At 33.7% G+C, this 21,721-nt stretch overlaps 3 protein-coding genes across 4 annotated transcripts; all 3 read left to right on the top strand.

Moving 5' to 3' along the window:
- Positions 1 to 913: 913 nt before the first annotated feature.
- Positions 914 to 5,613, top strand: LOC132734104 (ectonucleotide pyrophosphatase/phosphodiesterase family member 5-like). Its single transcript, XM_060720822.1, has 3 exons — positions 914 to 1,211; positions 3,496 to 4,223; positions 4,816 to 5,613. The coding sequence occupies exons 1-3, from the start codon at positions 989 to 991 to the stop codon at positions 5,155 to 5,157; spliced, it is 1,293 nt and encodes a 430-aa protein (XP_060576805.1). The 5' UTR covers positions 914 to 988; the 3' UTR covers positions 5,158 to 5,613.
- Positions 5,614 to 5,670: 57 nt separating this feature from the next.
- On the top strand, positions 5,671 to 14,142 carry LOC132734102 (monocarboxylate transporter 3-like). Its single transcript, XM_060720821.1, has 7 exons — positions 5,671 to 6,174; positions 6,813 to 6,994; positions 7,510 to 7,653; positions 8,604 to 8,963; positions 10,037 to 10,178; positions 11,208 to 11,458; positions 13,102 to 14,142. The coding sequence occupies exons 1-7, from the start codon at positions 6,101 to 6,103 to the stop codon at positions 13,263 to 13,265; spliced, it is 1,317 nt and encodes a 438-aa protein (XP_060576804.1). The 5' UTR covers positions 5,671 to 6,100; the 3' UTR covers positions 13,266 to 14,142.
- Positions 14,143 to 15,819: 1,677 nt separating this feature from the next.
- LOC132734105 (monocarboxylate transporter 3-like) lies at positions 15,820 to 21,038 on the top strand. Of its 2 annotated transcripts, none has more exons than XM_060720824.1 (6): positions 15,820 to 16,175; positions 16,928 to 17,109; positions 17,766 to 17,909; positions 19,369 to 19,728; positions 19,950 to 20,091; positions 20,772 to 21,038. In XM_060720824.1, the coding sequence occupies exons 2-6, from the start codon at positions 16,974 to 16,976 to the stop codon at positions 21,031 to 21,033; spliced, it is 1,044 nt and encodes a 347-aa protein (XP_060576807.1). In that variant the 5' UTR covers positions 15,820 to 16,175; positions 16,928 to 16,973; the 3' UTR covers positions 21,034 to 21,038. The 2 variants fall into 2 exon arrangements, with proteins under 2 accessions (XP_060576807.1, XP_060576806.1); XM_060720823.1 differs by lacking the exon at positions 15,820 to 16,175 and adding an exon at positions 16,190 to 16,293.
- The last annotated feature ends 683 nt before the right edge of the window (positions 21,039 to 21,721 follow it).

Consider the following 21,721-nt stretch of genomic DNA (forward strand, 5'->3'; position numbering starts at 1 on the left):
TTTCATTTTATTTAGTTCCACCCACTGTTTTTTCGTTTAGGGAACAGAAATATTTTACTTGTGGTCATATGCCGCGTTTCATCGAATGACACTAACGTGTCAAATTGAAGGTTTCATGATAACAGCCATATAAACACATCTGCGGATGTTTCAATAATAAAAATTTTAACAGTCCATGTAAAGTGACGTGGACGGTAACTTGAACTTTCCGGTACCGCACATGAACAGGCTCAATCAAACCAAGCCTGCAACATTTTCAATTTTGTCGTTTTGGGCGTTCTTTGGGAATTTCGTTAGGCAATGATACAATTCAATGGATACAAACAATCTGTTTTATTTTAGTGACATGCACAGTACCATATATGTTAATGCCGGACTATATTTCTCCGTAAGTTCCCATCTTAGCTTTGCATTACGTAGACGGTATTTGGAAACCGGAGACGTTGCTACTAAAGGCGCGGCCTCTCTAATTTGCAATAACGATGTATTCAATTATTCATGCTTCATTCATGAAAATTATTTCTTGAACAGTAATTTGTTTGTATAATAACTAAAAGATGTACATTTAATCGAATCTCTCTTTTTTTACCTGTGCATTCTGATAAGGCTTTATATTTTGGTATCTAAATTTTTGTAATTTGACATTGAAATCCTTTACACTGTTGATAGACTTTCCCTAATCAAGACAACTTATATATTATAATAACAGATTAAGTGATAAAGATATTTATTCAATTCTTCAATTCTGGAAATATCAGCTGTAACATTGTTTGAAAGCAAGTCAAGATGCATTCAACTAAGTATACGGCAGGAAATATTTTTGTGATAATGTTTACACGATAGTAATAGGATAGATAATGTGAATTGGAGGTTAAGATATTCGGTTGTTCGCGTGTGAATACCAGTCTGTTATTTATCACAGAATTGTCAGTATATTACTAATTCAGCAGTAAAAGTTATATTTAAAATCAGGCTAAATGGTTGCTAAATGGCTTCGCGGATACTTGTCATGATTTTCATTGTGTGTTGCCTATTAAAACCTTACTGGAATAAAGTTTTGTTAATATCTATGGATGGATTCCGTTGGGATTATATACAGCAAGTGGAAACACCAAACTTTGACGCATTTGCCGCAAAGGGGACACGGGCAGAGTATATTAATGGAAGTTTTGTTACGAAGACATTTCCCTCACATTTTACTATTGCAACAGGTAAGTGTAAGAAAATGCTTTGCTTAGATGTTTAATTGAAATATCTATAGAATTGTGACAAAATGTTGAAAACTATAATTCATTTTACCACAACGGCAAGGGGCTTTCAACGTCAACTGTTATAGATTTTGATTGTGACAATAAAGTAACGGAGAAAACACAAACATTATCAAAGCGATTCTGATATGACAGTATCATTAAACTGAAATAAATATGAGAACACGGGCCTATATCACGTGACATTTTGTAATCTGCGTAGGGCATGTAGGGCAGTTAATCTATAGTTAAGTCGTTCAAGGATTTTTTCTTTAACTTTTCAAACGAAAACCCATTAATTTGATGTGTTTAGTGTTGAGCCCGCTGGATCAAGTGTGAACCCTTTTAAATTTACAATTGTTTAAACACGCAGTTTATGAAATTATGGAAACAAATCTGAACTTGGATTGGTTCAATACTACAATGAGCGGATCCTGCATTTTCCCATGAACATAATGAATTTTTTTAAAACGAAATGAGAGAAAAGGGTACCTAGAACGACGTTTGTGTTCATTTAATGACCCACACAAAACACACGAAATGCCACGTGGTATAGGCACCGTGAACAAGTGTTCTGAAAGATATTCTGAAAATTTAAAGTGAGACATTTGCACACATCAGTTCAAATCACGACAGTAGGTGTTATTAATTATAATCTATCAAAAAGCTCAAACATCAATGAAATATAACCACTAATCTACTATATTAATGAGCACATATGTATAGTTCATAGTAAAAAGAATTCCCACGGTAATTTTTCATATAGATCGGTTATTTATAAATTATGGTGAGAAATATAGCCACGGATATTTTTCATTATTGTCTAACTCATTATTAGGACACTAACTTTATCATTATGTATTTTTACTGTCCCCATGTAAACAATCATGCTCTACATACTGTTTAAAAAATTACATCGTTTATATGTCATATTGTAAATTGATGGGAAGCATAAAAGTTGGTGTTGTTGTTTTAGTTGTTGGTACATTTATACATGACAAAACAATATAATTTGTGAAGATATATGAATATATATATAAATTGCTGTGAATTTTAATTGTTTTGAATTGAAATATATGATATAAAATCTTCTAAGGCATAACCCTTAATTAATGACGAACTGCTTCAATTTTAATACTTAATCCATTCTGGTGGCAAACCCATTATGTTGGTTATGTCGTGACGCGGCTCATTTGTTCAAGATCTCTTAGATAAAGAATGCACTGCCTCACGAAAAACACATGCCTGATTAACCTAATAAAAGCCAGTTTTTTAGACGAGAATGATTTAACGCTGGATGACCCAAATAACCTGTATCTTTTATATGCCCATTATACCTACACATGCTGAAATAAAACATATTTTCCTACTTTTTTTTTCATTTTTAATGTCCTTTGAAGATTTCCAAAAAGTTACTTATATATTGACCATGCAAATGAACCCTTTTCAGCTTCTTTTGCATTTTGGCAATAAGAACAGTTAGAGAGATTTAGTATTCTATTTACATTTCGCTACCTTTATCATATTCAGCGCAATTGTTTTCAAGTGATTAGCATCTTGAATGTTCTTCATTCATTTTCACAACAATAAAAACGTATTTTGCCATTCCTGCAGAAATAAAAAAAAACTATTCATCTCCGATATGAAGTGTGCCTTTAATATTGAAGGGATTTTTGCGATGATTGTCAAGGTACCAATCACAAATTCATTTAGTGTCTTATAATGCTGTGCTGTAAAGCGAGAAACTCTTCATGTTGCATTTTGTTAGGTTAGATAAAACATATTATAAATTTTCATACACACTTTTACATATTCTACCAAACATATGCTGAACGTGTGTAACATAGCACTATATGCATGGTCTGTTAGACCTAACAATTTAAAATATGCAAATTATTTAAAAAGATTATATTCTCAAACTATTTGAAAAATTCCATTTGAATTTTAAGGATCGGGTGGGGGTTGCGTTTATTGAACGCGACCTTTCCTTGTTGATCTTTTTTTATCATATTTTGTCAATAATTGCACAGTGAATATTTATTAATTTTGGAGGAATCGTACGGTATCAGTTTTGAAAGACACATATATGTAATTTTGGAGGCCTACATCAAATAGAACATTAATCTCGAAAATTTATTTTCAGTTCAGTCATACATGTCATAGTCAAATCACTTCAATGGAGTCCTTTAAGATAATATTTGTATGGTTTAAAATGTGTATTCATCGTAGGAACCTTGCAATTTTTCAGGTTTGTACCAGGAAAGTCATGGAGTCATAGCCAACAAGATGTATGATCCAGAATTTGATGAATTTTTCAACAAACGGACAAAAGACACGAAATGGTGGGATGGTGGAGAACCTCTTTGGGTAACCGCACGAAAACAAGGCCTTAAAAGTGCTGCGTTCTTTTGGGTAGGCAGCGAAACTAAGATTCGAGGCTTTAGACCGAACTTTTATTTTCCTTACAATGAGTCAATTCCCTTTAAGAATCGTGTTGATACAGTTTTGCAGTGGTTTGCAAACGACGTAGATCTTGCATTGTTGTATTTTAATGAACCTGATTCTACTGGGCATAAATTTGGTCCTAACTCACCTGAAGTAAGAGCTAAAGTCAAAGAAATGGATGACATCGTAGGTTATATTGTTGACAAGTTCGATGAAAATAAATTATGGAACACTGTTAATGTCATTATTACCAGTGACCATGGTATGGCGGAAATAGATTATGCACACAAGCATGTTGACCTGATGGACTATATTGATATGAGTGCAGTAGACAAAATACCGACTTATGGACCATCATGTAATATTCTACCAAAGGCAGGGATGGAGATGGAAATTATAAATAACTTGACTAATGTGCTGCATATTAAAGTATATAAAAAAGACGACATCCCTGAACGATGGCATTACAGAAACCATAGAAGAATATTGCCAGTGCTGGTCGTTGCCGAGGAAGGATGGCTGGTGCTTAAGGTTAAATTAATGTTCATATTGCCTACAAATTATTTTCGTTTTCAGACATTCATCTCTAGTGTGATTATTTTCGCATAATTAAAAAAGCGATTTATTTTAAATTTTCTTAATACTAGTATCCTTTATTTTTTATGATCTGAAAAGGAAAACAAACAAAAAACGTTAATTATAAAGTATTTTACCTATATAAAGAATTAACAGAATAAGGTTAACAGAATGCATCTGGTTAATTCAAATTTAACATCTTTCTTTGGTTGGGTTTTAGGTTGCATCATAAACTGTAAGCTTTAATGGTTGAAAAAGAACTCAAGTGCCGATACATCTATTTTTTTTCAGGCACAACCGGGCACTTGAATAGGTTCTTTGAGAAATAAAAGCTCCTGGCAGGATTCGAACCCACAGCAACGAAGGGCAAGTGGTTTAAAGTCAACGGCATTAACCACTCGGCCATGAACGCCCTATTATTGGTTTAGTCACTAGTAGTTTCTTTATGTTCTTTATAAAGATTTGCACACAGCGAACGATATCTATTGTTTATAATCGGAAATAATAATAAATACTAACACAGCTTACAATATTTTCTATTTTATAGGAGTATAAAGAATACAGTCGTGTGGACAGAGGAGCACATGGATATGACAACGCTCTTATGTCTATGAAGCCCATCTTTTATGCCCGGGGACCAAACATTAAACAAGGATACGAGGCAATGCCATTCAATACCGTTGACATATATCCACTGATATGCAAGCTTCTTTGTCTAAAGCCAGCCCCTAACAATGGCACACTTGACAATACGAAACCTTTTGTTGTGAATGAGAACTCAGTGGCCTGTCAAGCCAATACGTCGGGAACCGTCTCAATGTGTGTGTTTCAATACAGAAACACACTTGCATGCCTTGTAATGTTCATCAAAATAATTCTTCTATTGTAAAGCTTGTACAAGAAGTATTTTAGTACAAGAAGTTTTCACAGTATTATAGTAAGCATCATTAGTTACAAACTAAAGTTGTATCATGTAGAAATAACTAATAACCGAATAGATGTGCATATCTGCATTTGCTTTAAAGATATATAAATTGAATTTTAGCAGTTCCTCCTCAGTCAAAAAATTCGAAAAATCATAATAATTAGAAAAAGATGCTCCAGACTCTCCGATATTTTAGGGCAAAATTAGTAATAATTAACCAGCCTTTGGATAAAGCTAACAGTTTTGGTGTCTTAGTGCTTTTATCATTCCGATTTACTTCAGCATTTGAGTAAAAAGTATTGTTTCAACGAACTCTATTTTACATTATATATTGGTTTGACCTGTCGCTCTATCAGTAGTGTAAATGAATGTATATTATACAGTGAATTGTGGCATGCTTATGAATAAAGATACATGATATTTATATTTTATTTATATATCAAGGTCACCATTTACATTTGTAAAAAGAAACACACGTCCAGTGGCTCAGAATAAAAAGCTCGATGACATATGAGCAATAACCATCTTAAACTAGGGTGTTATTGGTGTGTTTTGAATATGACTGTGCCGGAATGATATTTGTATTCTATCTGTTAACAAAATGGTGTTTACTACTATAATCTCATCTTTTAGTGATAAAACCACGTGATCAAAAAAGGATTAATGAATACCCAAGGTATTAGCGTGAAATTATTCCCCATTGTGTGATAAAGGGAATTGCGGTATAATTATAGCTAATCTGTGTTTCTTTCGTCCGGCTGTACGTGACTGCATGACTAGTGTCTATATTGTCATAAGATTTGAACTTTACCTATATACTGGTTTAACTTTGCCTAGCATTTTAAAGAGCGTTTAGTTCATGGTAAGTCTATTATTTGCAATGAAATGACAGGGGCATATATATGAAATGGATGAAAAACATATTCTCTCAGAGGAAACGCTTTTGTTAGGTGATGACATTCCTGATGATCATATTAAACGGTAAGCTTGTAATTTAAATAAATCGGTTTTAATGTTAACGTGCGTTACATACTTTGATAAACAACAATATTATTAGTATATTTTAATAATGATAAACTAATTATAAATAGTTCGTACTCCAATACTCTGTGTGTGTTTTTTAAACTTGTTATTTAAGCTTATATTGATAAGTAAATCATGCATATGTTATCATCTAATTTATCTTAAACTTGCTTGAACCGCAAGTGATTAGGATAGAGCTAGGCCAGTCTTCGGATGCAGTCGTGCCAGGCTGTCTATGTAACATTACGTGTCCAGTGTGTACTGTTTAATTTACTAATATCATTATTTGTTTGGGATTTTTTCAATTTTCCAAAAACCTTTAGGTTTTTCTGTAAAGAAAATCTAGTTTATATAGTTTATAAAAAAAATGCGAAATTTCAATCTTATCTTCAAAGACTCTGGTTATATTGGAATAAATCTGTAAATTCAAATCTATCTTATTTCATCGCACTGAAGGTCGTTGGTTCTGTTCTGGTTAACTAATATAATGTTTGGAACTGCAGTTGAGCTCTTCCGCAACCAGTCAGGTTGGAAAGTTGCCGTATGACATAAACAGTGTCGATGTCATTTTAAAAATTTCTTCTTTTTTTCTGCAGGGAAGCCTCAAAGTGCAGAAAAGCATGCATATTTCTGTCTTGCTTTATGCAAATTATTGTATGTAATGGTGTCGGATATGGACTGAGTGTGATGTACGCCGAACTTGTAGTTGTGTTTGACTCTAGCAGAGGTGAAGCTGTCTTGCTGCAAAGCCTCTTTATGGGCTTTTCGTCAGCCAGTGGTAGGTTTGAAGCGGTTAAATTGGGGGGGAAAAACTATGTAGGTTAAGTAATTACCATCGCATAAAATATATAACTTAAGAAGATTCAGGTTGCAGAGAAAAACATGCTGAGCTTGATGTTATTGGTACAAATTAATGTTTTGTGGACAGGGCATAACATTTAATAAATTTTTTTCATGCATTAGTTTAACAAAGGTTAATGCCTCTGCCAAAAATAGAGCAAACAAATACTTTTAGTATAAGATTTAAGTGAATGTAGAAATTGTACATTCTTGCATACGGGAAACGTCTTTTTATTTTGATAGACTGTGAAGCTTGCGTTCATTTCCTGCTTATAGATGGATAAAGGTCAAAGTATCTTACGTTGCATACAAGACATTTCCGTACACTTCTTAAAAGTAATGATTATTAATTATTAATAAGAAGCAGAAATCTCAATTCCTAGCATATGCTTAAAAAATGAAAATTAACCTTTTGATCAAGTTAACATTAAAATATAAAATGAAACATTTCAGGTATACTTTTCACTGGGTTGATACACAGGTTCGGGCCTGGAGTTTGTATAATGTTTGGCGGTTTAATGGGCTGTGTTGGCTTGTTTGTCAGCGCTTTTACTGGTGAACTCAGTCTGATTATCATTTGTACTGGAGTAGTGGCAGGTATTATAAACTTCAATGATACGTGTTTATATTACTGATATATGTTATGTTTTTACTACGACTTATAAGTAATTTTTTGAAAAGTAAAGCATTCATTACATAAGTATGTGTATTTTCATGCATTTGCAATCTAGTCATTTTAAAGTATTTTTTATCCTAAGCAATACTAGTAATATATTTGTTTATTACATACCATGCAAAATTTGTGGTATTGCATTGCTGTGTTCATGTATATATTTTGACATGACGTCATTTGCATTAAACAAACATTAACGTAGAGAGCGCATCAATGAAAATTCTTCAATTGTCCTTTAAACAGTCTTTATTTTGGTTTTGTGATCAGTAGAATATTATATTTGTGTAGGTTCATTGAACTTATTGAACTCATTCAATACAATATTTTGCTTGCCAGAGGCTCGCTAATTATTATATTATTTCAAGTTTTTCAATTGATTCAGTATTGAACCTGTACTCATTCAATATCCTCTACGTAAGAAATGTATCCTAAATTTCTATAATCGACAGCATTGCCCATCGTTGGGGGCTGGGGGCTTAAAAAGTCTTAACTGAGAACCCGTCGGTTTAAAGTTTAAATGGCTTGACATTATTCTGGTACATAGGCATGTCACTATTGCCACCTCTGTCTTTCCGCACCCCTGCCCTACCCCTTCAAACTGTAAAACATTTGTAATAATCTGAAAAATGCAGATCCCTCCAGAGCAAATTAAAAGGAATAGAAACAAAACATATCTGAAAGACTCGGATTCATGGATACTGTTTATGGGGAAATATTTGGCATTGCAATGCCACTTACGAGTATGCACCCCAGCACCGGATAAATCTTCAGCACAAGACAAAATTTGAAACATTTGTCGAGTAACAGCAGAAAAAAGTCAACCATACCTGTATGCTCATTGTTCTGTTTACTTACATATATATTTTTATTCCAGGTACAGCTTTCGGTGTTTGCCTGTTGGCTGCGTTCGTCACAGTCGGTTGGACATTTTCGGGTTCAACAAGCTTTTTCCTTATTTGTTTAATGGCCGGTATAAGTGTTGGCCAGTTCACTTACCCTCTTCTGTTCGAGACTTTTATTTCACAATATACGTGGTCGGGTACTTTCGTCCTTATTGCGGGTGTTTCAATGCAGTGTATCCCTTGCGGACTAATTGTATATTTTTCTGGTGAATATTTATCAAAGGGGACAGAAAAATCTGAAACAAAACGGAATTTGTATTGTGATGTGACAATGTTAAAGGACCTTGTGATGTGGATATTTTTGGTGAATTTTGTACTAATTTCCATGTCAGGTATAACAACCTTTGTTATATCTAAAATGATTTAAATATAATATGCATTAATTTGCTTTACTCACCTGTATAGAGCAGCGCTATCCAGCTCATTTGCGCAACATGCTCCAGTTTAATACTCCTTGCTACCTTTCATAATTTTATAGTTTGATTTTTCTTAAACCCTAACCCGCTAAAACTATGCTGTTTATTAGCCTTTCCGTTCTTTGAAATAAAAAAAAGTTAAAAGAATTAAGGGATATTAATATCAAAATACAAAAATAGAGCTATCAACAATTGTACATGTTGGCCTTTCTCTATTTTGGTGGCAGAAGCTAATCACTTTTGGTTCCTTATATTAAGATATTAGTATAAAATGACGGCAAGACACGTGTTCAACAGGTTTAGGTTACGAAAACTCCCGACTAATACCTTTGAAACTGTTATAATTCTTTACCAGAATAATTTTAATATATTAATAAGGAAAAGCCCCAAAGCGAGCTCTTTGACAGAAATTATAGAACATTTTAGTTTAAACCTATCGGCGGTTACACATTTCATGTTTTCAAAACACTTTGAACTGCTTACTTTCGGCGGAACAATAACATATACGGCCATTTCATCAATTCATGTTCTATATGATTTCCGTTTCAAAAGTGACATCCAGTATTAATATACTGATTCCGTATATTCTGGTTCCCTGTCTTATTATGGTTTCAATTGAAGTGCACAGGAGACCAGTCTACGCATCCGTTTTCAATCATTATTCCTAGCCTTTTATCTTTCTTTTGTAATTTGAAGAAAAGTTACGATTAATCAATTACCCATAATTTTGTAGTACTTCCGGCGAAAGTTATCAAATCCATTATAGCTATTTGGCAATGTACTCGCTTGCTATTTTTTATTCAATCTGACAGACCAAGCAATTTAGAAAAATAATCTGTTGACTTTGCTTTACCGTCCAATTAACTTAACTGTACAGTGCTATAATGCACTGAACTATACTGAATTAAAATTAAAAGTTACTTATAATTACATTGTATATGCTTTCCTGTGAAGACTGGTTTTATTAAATGCATTATCCAATCTTACAGTTAATGTTGAGGCGTGGTTTATTGTGGATCATATGGTGACACGAGGCTTTAAGCGAGAGGTTGGCTCGGTCCTTGTCTCTATGATCGGCATTGGAACTTTTATTGGACGAATTTGTGGGGCTCTACTCCGGCTCAAATGCAAGTATGTCTTCGATGTAATATTTTAGCAGGGTCTTGATGGCCAAAAGTTTGAGGTTACGAACTACAAATTACTTGCTTCACATCTCTGTAGGGTCAAATCCATTCAGGGCTTTTTTGTATTCTTTTATGTTAAGGTAGACATCCAGATGGTTTACCGAAGGATGGCAGATCTACTAAGTTCCCTCTAATACCTGAAATAATACATGAAAGATCACCTGAGATCTACCCCTCCAGTAAAGTATAGGAAGTCGCCATATAGCTTTAACAGTGTCAATGCGATTTTAACCCAAGAAAAAAGTATTTGAGGTCATCCAAACCAACCGGGTAGGCGCTTTAAAAAAAAAACGAAGCGTTGTTCTTGTCATATTGTGTTGAAAGTCTGCATAATCTCGTTCAACAATATGTTTTCTATTATCTATCCTGCCTTAACATTCATATTAATGTACATTCGGAACACGTCGCCGATTACCTATACTTTACAGTCCTTATCCCAAGATTGGCGGATATGTTCGAAAAGGTGCGATTGAGAAATGTGCATGTTTTCAATGGATGGGAAAAGTAAGCACAAAAGACGATAACTATGGCGCAAAACTTAACACAAACTGTTAAATCATTATCGTCTTCATTTTCTTCAGTAATTCAAAGCACTGTTCAAACATAATCATTTTCATCTTGTTCAGTTATAGTTAAGATTATGAAAATATATAATTATATATATTATATAATTCTGAAAATAGTTATGAAAAACGACATGGACATGTTTCCAAATGTAATAAACAGCAGATTTGTTTTGGACTATGTAATATTTCATTAAAATATTTGCAGATTTTCGACCTCATCCAATTGTTTTTAATGCAATATATATGCAATGAAATTTTTAACACAAGCATATTGATGTTTAATTTCAGCTTCACACATTCATGTTCAGATATGCGTTCATAGAATGCCACCATTTCTTGGTGATTTTTCTTTTGATATATTATAGGTTAATTAGTAGTTCATACATGATGCACAGTGTATTACATTACAGGTGCCCAACTATTTATCATTGGACGTATTTTAACGTGATAATAGCCGTTATACATGTGATTATCTTAAACTTGAACGACTTCCGATCGCTAGTTGTCGCGTGTATTGTGTATGGAATGACGTATGCAACGTGTACATCCCAGATTCCAGGAATAATGTTCGAGTCCGTTGGTCCGGAGAGATACCCTCAGGCTATGGCAATGGCAAACGTTATGTTAGGACTTGGAGATATGCTAGGCGCAATATACGGCGGTAAGTTTTGTGGGCTATTTGATCCGATCTTTGTACTGGGCATTTACCTTCCTGTTCCTGGTACTTGTCGGAGAGGTTTACCCCACGGACGTTTCTTTTTAGGTTAAAATATAATATTCTTTATATATATATATATATATATATATATATATATTAATATATATATATATTATATAAGATAATATTCTTGTTATCTCTTCTTCTCTAATGAAACTAATTGATTCATTTATAACATTATCTCGTTGTCTAACTGCAATGGATATGTCTCTCTACGTATAGGTTAGAGTGCATATTGGGTGTTCTTCGTAAATAAGAAAGCTAAAAAGGAGCGGAGCTTGCGAAGCGACTGTAGCTTTCTTATTTACGAAGAACATCCAATATGCACTCTAACCGGCTTAGTGCTCCGCCCATTTTTTTCCGCCCAACACACTGCGTGACGTCACACGATAGCCTAAATGTGTATAACCATATTTGGAAGAGGTAGCGGTACACATTTTTGGGTCACGTGTTTTGCATAGCTTATTCCCGCCTTCTGTCTTGGTAAATCAGACAATATCACGGTGCATATCCATATCGGTACCCTCTTTGCGAAATATTCTCCAACGGTACCCTCTTTGAACATACACAGGTCATTCTCTGCTAGAAACAAACCAGCGATGGAGTATGCAGTAAAAACAATGCAGTAAAAATTCATTGTAATAAGGAAAGGAGGTATGACACGTAGAAAAGATGTATACCACGGAACACGTACTTATGTGCTGATTTGTCATTTTTATGTGCTGATTTGTCATGTGCCCGATTTTCATGTACTGCAACTTCACAATAAGCTACAAAAAGTCGACATGTCTTGCCTCGCCCGTCACCTCGACATATGTTTCGGGCTGAAATGAATCTGTAGCTTGATTATATATGCATCATACATATTTATTATGTTCATATACATATCATCTTCGGACAAATGGTAGTATATTGTCAAAAATAAATGTAAAATTAATAAAAACACCCTACTTTCGGTTTTGCAGCGGCACGGGCTGTAATATTTACATAAAAATTAAGAAATATTACATACATAGTTTGTTGGAATAAGTGAACTTTTTATTTGGAAATTATAAAATGATACTGGTTACGTAAGTAATAAAACATTTTTACGGTTATTTGGCCTGTTTTCATTTCAATGAACCTCTTTCTTTAATTCTATGCCGTAGTGACGATATACATGTGCGTGTACGGAAAAAACATTATGCATAAATATTGATTAGTAGGAGTAAACTTCAAGATCTCTGCACATGCGTATATTTCACTTTAGCGCTCTTCGAAACTTAGCTCCGCCCACTTGCGTTTTATAATATAAAACGTCCAGTTTATATAAAATCTGTTCTATTAAGATTTGAAACCTGAAAATTTGAAAAATCCTCGTCGATAATTGGCTTAAAAAAATTGGCGAGCACTAACTTATATGTGTAGCCTTATAATTATATACACGTTTCTTTATAAAATCCATATAATTAAATCTGGACACGTTGATATAATTAATAAGAGATCTTTGTAAAATATGTACAATTTGACTAATGAAATACCAGTAAAGGAGTGTCTTTTTGTCACAATATCTAGCAATTTTAAATCTTATGTTCTGCTGTTTACAGGGTTTATATATGACATTTTTGGCGTGTACAATGTCGCATTCTACACAGCGGCGGTTATGGGCATGTACATTAGTGTGACGACGACGTTTGCAGCTGTGTTGGTCAAGAGACGTAACAGACGTGAAGTTGACATAGACACAAAAGCTGAAATACGTAGACATTAAATGATTTGAGAATAGCCGGTATGGTTGAACGTTTAAACATTTAGAACATTTTAGATGGTATATAGTGTAACACTGGTGGACTGGTGAAGGGGAAAATATTGGAAAAACATTTAATGTTTGCATTGGAAATAACATATCAAGGCGATAATTGATTGAATCCTATCATTAATATCTGTAGCATTGACAAATAATCTGCAATGCCTCACATGCATTTGGAATTATTCAATGGGTATTCAACAATAAGGACCATTGCTTAAAAGTGATATTACCCGCATATAATATCGTATAGCAACGATTCATATCACTCGTTATTATATCTACATTATAACGACTATCTTAACTTAAGTGATATTTTGCACTACATTAGTGGTTATGCGCCTCATTGTACAAACGATTATTTTATAATATGCGGCGATTTTAATAATTCTATTGACGATTCACATTACTTATAAGTCACGATTCTATTGATAATGGTTCGCCAAATATCAGAGACAATTGGCCCAACTGCGATGATATTCATGTTTTGTAATGTTTGAGTTATGTTTAACTTATATGAATAATTTAGTAGATCTATGAACCTTACCTAAACGTTAAAGAAACTGGTCATTTGGGTATTTTTTTTAATTGGGCGAAATGTTATATTAACGATTTAACATGACAACATTTACATAATTCAGAAAATACAAGTCACACAAAGTTTTTAAAAACAATCAGATGTAATAAGTCTATATGACGTCATGTATTGAAATCGTTATATAAGAAATTCATCATTTTTTTAAAAATAAAATTAAGCTTAATTTTCTTGAAATTTAAACTGAAAGTATTTGTATTTCAAAGAGGAGGTACAAAGCACAATTATGTTAGGAAAAATATTAATACAACTAACAAATCGTTCTAATAAAAGTATTTTCAATTTAACTGGTTCTTATTTTGTTGTGATAACTAGTAGATCAGTAAATATTACAGACTTCATTGGAAAATATCCTTAAGACAAGTTTCGTAAAGCATATTTTAAAGTGAGGGTGTTTCCAACTGTAACATCAAACGTTAGTTGAGAAAATACTGTCTTCTTTTTAAAAGGGGTCAATCAGCCCGTTAAGGTATCACAGAAGCTTTCGCTATCAGAACAGAGCCCGGACATGTCACCAGTCATTTCTTTAAATGGATTAATTTTGAAGCGCAAAAGTGATCATAATTTACCTCCGTGTATTAATTAGACTTTCAAGCCGGAAGTATATCACAGTACAGTTGACAAAGAACAGTTATTCGCACAGTGTCATGTGACAATAATGAATCAGATAGCCATAATAAGGAATGTTGGTGCCAAGCAAAGTTCATACATTTTGAAGCTGTCATCGCGTACATGTACTAGGGTCTATCACACACCCAAGTTTTGACCGTTCCAAGTCTTCCCTGCCTACTCTTTAGGGTCACACCCATCGGCTTCAGTCAAGATATCTATAGAATGAGGGATAGACTTAACTCTTAATTGATAATGACTAATAGTGTGACATCTAGGATATGACCTCCATGTACAAAAGCAAAACTAGGATTTTAACCAGTCAGCAGTGTCCTTGGTCAAAGACAAAATCTGTCGGTGCCCACAGCGCTTCAACGACGTGCACGTACCGAGGGAATGAAAGAGAATGAGAAAATACTAATATTGCGGCTGAAATACGTACATGCAGTCGGATCTTGTCGTCATATTCATTTAGAATTAGAATGAAGACCTCGAACACAATTGTATGAACAGATACGGTTTTCGGTCTTATCTGAGCTTAAATAATTAATTATTAAGCTTTTAATCAAAATTACAACTTGTACACCGGCCTGCACACGACATTCCGGACTTGGCTATAATCGTTTGAAGTTGAGCATTCTTTTATTTACTGGTTACATAATTTTACGGAAATTTATTTTATTTTCTGTTGGATGTAAAATAAGCACATTCCATTTTTATACTACAAATATAACAACTTGGGGTTCTGTTTACATCTGAACTCACGTGGTAGAACTACTTTCGATCCGAATTAATATTGAATTCATTATGAATCCGCGAGGTATTCAAATTAGAATTGTATGCTGATCCCTACTGTGTGGATTAGATGAAGTCGAAATGAGATGATATTGCATTCAGTTAACATTAAACAGAGTGCAGAATTTAACTCAATCATAATGCAAATTATTTTGTCTGTGAGCAAGATGGGATTTATTCTGGTCCATAGTACTTTAAAGTTTAATATAGATTGAATATATGTTTTTGCAATAATGAAGTGCCCAGAAAGGCTCCGATGTTTATCGTACCGGACTCTTTATATGGGTCCGTTTTATGGTCCGTTTTACTTAAACATTTATATATACGGTTTTAACATTCTCAATCTTACATTATCTACCGGTTTAACCTATCGCTCTATCAGTAGTGTTAAATTCATGCTTATGAATAAAGATGCATGATATTTATATTTTATTCACGAATGGCTATCAAGGTCCCATTCACCATTTTAAAAAAGAAAAATAGATCTTATGCAATAAACGTCGTTGTTCTGTTGTTCATGATGATATGCATGCAATAAATAATCTAAAACTGTTATTGATGTGTTATTAACATGTCGGTGCCGTACACAAAATTATTTTAACTGATCTTTTAATCAGTATAAAACTTTAAAACTCGTGATTTAAATAAAGAATAACGGAATACCCGATTTATCTGCGTCAAAATAAGAATTTCCCATAGTATGTAAAAGAGGCTTGCGCGATGCTGGGCAATCTGTATATACCGGTATTTCGTTCGACTGTACGTGACTGCATGCTGCGTGACAGGGGTCTATACTGTCGTCAGATTAGAACTTTACCTATAACCTATACACTGGTTTACGTTGTCCTGGCATATTAAGTAGCGTTTAGTTCAAGGTAAGTCTATACATATAGAAGCTAATACACGAGACATATAAAGAATGGATACAAAACATATACTCTCAGAGGAGACGCTTTTGTTAGGCAATGATATTCCGGTTGATAGTGTAAAACGGTAAGCTTGTAACTTAGATAAAATCTATTTTAATGATATTATTCTTTACATACCTTGATACAAAAGTTATAATAATAAAATAATAATTATCATTATTATCATTATTATCATTATTATGTTTATTATAAGACTCTGCGTTTTGTTGTTTTATGTTATTTAAGCGTACAATGATTTGTTATAAAATGTATATGTAACCATATAAATAAGCCTAAGTCTGCTGGAAACGAATGTGACTAGTATACAACTAGGCCATTCCTTCATGTGTGTGCAATCTCACTAGGCTGTTCACTTATTTGCATTATCTACCTGTACTTGAAATTTAATTTCATTTTTTTCCTTTCATTTTACTTTCTGTAGGACAGTAAAATGAATCTAGTTTATATAACAAAAATGTGTAATTCACCACAAAAACTCGTTACTTTTAGGACTCGGAGGTAGGTTGTTCTATTCCAGTGTGCTTGAGATAAATCAATAAATTCAGATTAAACACTATATTTTCATCAAACGACAGATCGGTGGTTCTGTTCTGCTGTAATACTTTAATCTTCCTCAACCAGTCGGGTTGGAAAGTCACCATATGACATTAATTAACATGTCGATGTCATTTTAAAAATTTCTTCTTTTTTTTCTGCAGGGAAGCCTCAAAGTGCAGAAAAGCATGTATATTTCTGTCTTGCTTTATGCAAATTATTGTATGTAATGGTGTCGGATATGGACTCAGTGTGATGTACGCCGAACTTGTTGTTGTGTTTGACTCTAGCAGAGGTGAAGCTGTCTTGCTGCAAAGCCTCTTTATGGGGTTTGCGTCAGCCAGTGGTAGGTCTAAACCCGTTAAATTGGGTAAAGGATGCATGGGTCAATTAATGGCCCAGTTAAGTATATCACTATTAGGATTGTTCACAGAGCATAGAATTTTGTTACAAAAAATAAGCGTGTTATTCAAAAACATTTGGATGTTTCGTGATTTCTTTAAAAGCACGATTCTTTAAAGATGTAAAATTTAGGGACATACACTTCTTATATTTATGGTATCGTCATTAAGTAATATTAACTTTTCACGTACCATCACATTTATTGCGCATGTGTGTTTAATTTGCGTTCTATTTGACTTCCTCTAAACTGATATTTGTTCATATAGGTTCACGCCCAGGGGTGTTATTTACTTGATAAAGACTGATATAGGAAAACATACTTTAATTTGATTGTGTGAAACTGCAATGTCCAGAACTTTGTCCAGAACTTTGTTCTTTGGTATAACCTTGTCATAGAGCATTGGTCTGTAGCCTATACAAAACTGATAATTTTCATTGCGTCGTATACCGTCGTACCTTTCTGGTGTTTTTGTTTACCTGCGCTTTGCAGTCTTGCAAATTGAGAAAATATCTCATTTTAGTGAGATATTTCTGTAATAATTACATCAAACAAATATTCTCTATAGATCAATTAACCAGATGTATACTGAATGTTTTCAGGGATACTGTTTACTGGTTTAATACACAGGTTCGGGCCCGGAGCTTGCATTATCTTGGGCGGTCTTACGGGCTGTGCTGGTTTGTTTGTCAGTGCTTTTACTGGTGAACTCAGCCTTATTATCATTTGTACTGGAGTTGTAGCAGGTATTGTAAACTTTAGGAATACACAAACTTTTTTATATAACCGATGTTGTTTTGTGTTGAATTCTGTTTCAGCCGATTATATGGGGGAGAGGGGGGGGGGGGTAACTTACATTTTCCAGTACCGACCATGAACAGAATCAATCAAACTGAGACGGCAACGTTTTCAATTTTGTCCTTTTGGACGTTCTTTAAGGATTCTATTTTTCTGTAATTTACTACGAGTTATAAGTTATTTATTGACAGAGAATTACGTTTATTAACTGAGTGTGCGCGTGTTTAGTTATTCTTAAAGAATTTTCTTATCCCGAACAATGATAAATTAATTCAAAAATACATTTTGTTCATTTGTGGAAATATTTTAAAACAATCTGGAAAAAGATCCCTCGATAGCATTGAAAACAAATAAAAAAAAACAATAAAAACATCTTAGATTCGGTTTCATGGATTCTGTTAAAGATCATGTAACTCCGTTTTTTTATGGTTTTATTTTCATCTTATTTTGTTGTGATTAATGCTTCCGAGGGATCACTTTGGTTTCAGATCTTTATATCATATATTTGATCAAGTTTTGCTTAAATAAGATCTTAAAAGATTTATCAATGTTATAAGTTCTAAAAAGCATTATTTGTAGATATATTCCATTTAAATAAAGGGAGATAATTAGAACTTTAGTTTCGATAAAGTCTAAACCAAACTTTTCAGTAAGAAATGAATGCATATATTTTAATGATTACTTATACTGCGTGTAAATATTTGCGGTACTCATTTAACATATTCTTGGATGTTTTGAAATTATTTTAGAGTAATGATTATTTACATAATTATATAAAATTTTGCTTAAAGATCCTGTATGTTATAATTAAGGTTGTATACCAGAGTTAAGTGAAATTATATATACTTATAAAACAACTTTCATACATCAAAGAATATGTGAAATATGTACTGCAAATATTTGTGCACATTACATGTAATCATTAAATTATATACATTCATTTCTTATTGAAAAATTTGACTTAGACTTTATAGAAAATAAATTTCTAATTACCTACCTTTATTTACATGAAATGTTTAATTCGGTAATATCTTTAATGAATAAATATATGCTTTTTGGAACTTACAATTTTGATAAATCTTAATTTGAGCATCATATTTATGATATAAAACCATAAATAAATTGTGTAACAGGATCATTAAGTGTTGGTCTCTTCACGGTTGCGAGGATACACAAACCTAAACACACACACTGTTAAAACCTTAATTTCGACATACGGTATCTTTAATCAATACAATGCCACTTATGCACCCCATACAACCAGATAATTCCACATACAAGACGAATTTGCAACAATAATTATATTAATTACAAACATATCTAGCAATTACATCACTAATGTAATGTCAATCATACCTGTATGCTCGTAGTTCCGTTTTCTCGAAATTATATAATTCTTTATTCCAGGTACTGCTTTCAGTATTTGCCAGTTGGCTGCGTTCGTAACAGTCGGTTGGACATTTTCGGGTTCAACAAGCTTTTTCCTTATTTGTTTAATGGCCGGTATAAGTGTAGGCCAGCTTATTTACCCTCTTCTGTTCGAGACTTTCATTTCACAATATACGTGGTCAGGTGCTTTCGTCCTTGTTGCGGGGGTTTCAATGCAAACTATCCCTTGCGGACTTATTGTATATTTTTCCGGTGAATATTTGTCAAAGGGAACGGAGCAATCTCAAGGAAAAGGCCATTCGTATTGTGATGTGACAATGTTGAAGGACCTTGTTATGTGGATATTTTGGGTGAATTTTATACTCATCGCCATGGCAGGTATTTTATATTTTTGAAATTATTTTCTGAAATGTATTGCCCTTTATTGCATTGTACTTTACGGTACTGAACAACATAATAATGCACTTACTGCACTTTACTAATCGTTACGGTATTGTACTACTACTCTGCACTGCATTGCTCTGTACTGTATTGCACTGTTCTTAAAAAAATACTTAATTATTTTTTGGTTTTATAATTGCATTATATCAATCTTACAGTAGATGTTGAGGCGTGGTTTATTGTTGACCACATGGTGACACGTGGCTTTACACGTGAGGTTGGATCTATTCTTGTTTCTATGATCGGAATTGGTAGTTTTATGGGACGGCTATGTGGGGCTCTACTCCGACTCAAATGCAAGTATGTCTCTTAAATAGTACTTTAGGTGATGGTTGGGGAGTTTGTGCTCCATCCGAGCGATTAAGGTTGTTTACTTCAGATCATTTGCCTTTCATCGCTGTAGGTTATTGACGTTTGATTCGTTCATTAAATAAAGCCATCCATCGGGCTAGATTGCGGAAGGCCAGTGGTTTTACTCTGGTACCCGCTTTTGTTTAATATAATGCGCGTAGGGTCACCTTAGGTAATCTGCAGTCTGTAAAATCGCCATAAAACCTTTAAAGCGTCAATACGACATTTGTGAGATGATAAGCTTTCCGGTCAATATAAAGGCACATGGTTTAAGTCGTATTGTATTAAAGGTTTCACTCCAAAAGATGTTATTTCTGTTATCTCCCGACAATGCAACAGTGCAAACCTTTGCAAAGGTTTACCTGTAACCACAATATCATTTACCTTGTATTTAAGAAGTGAAAAAGATTAATCTTCCAGTATGATCACTAAATGAGCGTAATGATTTCTTTCAAAGTTTTGGGGAAAAAAAAGAATTTACTAGGGGTTAATTACATATTTAAGATATAGTTGTTTTTATGCAATATACGTAAAACTAGCATATTATTGATGTTTCGTTTCAGTTTGCAAGTGCAACTTTGTATAGGTTAAGATGCTCATAAATGCTGCAAAAGAATCTTACTTTACAGGTACCCGTCTTTTTATCACTGGACCTATTTTTACTTGATAATAGCCGTTATGCATGTGATAATATTGAACTTAAACGACTTCCGGTCGCTGGTTGCCGCGTGTATTGTGTATGGAATGACGTTTGCAACGGCTACTTCCCAGATTCCAGGAATAATGTTCGAGGCCGTTGGTCCGGAGAGATACCCTCAGGCTATGGCGATAGCAAACGTAGTGTTAGGACTTGGTGATATGTTGGGCGCATTATACGGCGGTAAGCTTTAGGTGTTGTTTTTTTTTTTCGGTCGTGAGCTGTTTGATTTCATCCTGACTTCCGGTATGTATACGGGATATCTGCCATCCCTTTCCCGGTTCTTGTCGGACAGGTACCAAAAATGGTTTAACATCGTTTACTACGGCGGTTTATTATTGCTAAGCTCATTCTTGTTTCTCCTTCTTTACATATGAAATTAATTGATTTGTTTTAATTTTGATCTTTTTTCCCTTTCATGTTTCACTTTATAAAATGATAATCTCTTTGATATAAATGTTTTGACGTCTTTAACAAAATGCAGCGGTGGATACACTAGAGATAAAAAATAGAATTAAAAAGCAGCAAATGAGCATTCTGTTTTCTTTAGAGTGAAATATTAAATATGCTTTGTCATTAAGCTTTCATATAAAATTCCACATAATTATGCCCCCATCTTCGAAGAAGAGGGCGCATATTGGTTTCCACCATAATGTTTGTCCGTCTACCGGTCCGTCCAACACTTTTTCCGATCAATAACTTCAAAACGCATGGGCCAACCACACGAAAACTTCATAATTTCATTGATCTTGGAGAATAGATGACCGCTATTGATATTGGGGTCAAAGTCTCAAAGGTCACATTTTGCCTTTTTGCGATTTTGAGGTCGCAGTGACTAAGTTAAATGTCACATTGGCCTTGTATTTCGAAACGGTTTCCGAC

This window comes from Ruditapes philippinarum, unplaced genomic scaffold (genome assembly GCF_026571515.1).
Source record: "Ruditapes philippinarum isolate M1 unplaced genomic scaffold, ASM2657151v2 ctg8115_1_1_1_1, whole genome shotgun sequence".
NCBI classification, from domain to species: domain Eukaryota; kingdom Metazoa; phylum Mollusca; class Bivalvia; order Venerida; family Veneridae; genus Ruditapes; species Ruditapes philippinarum.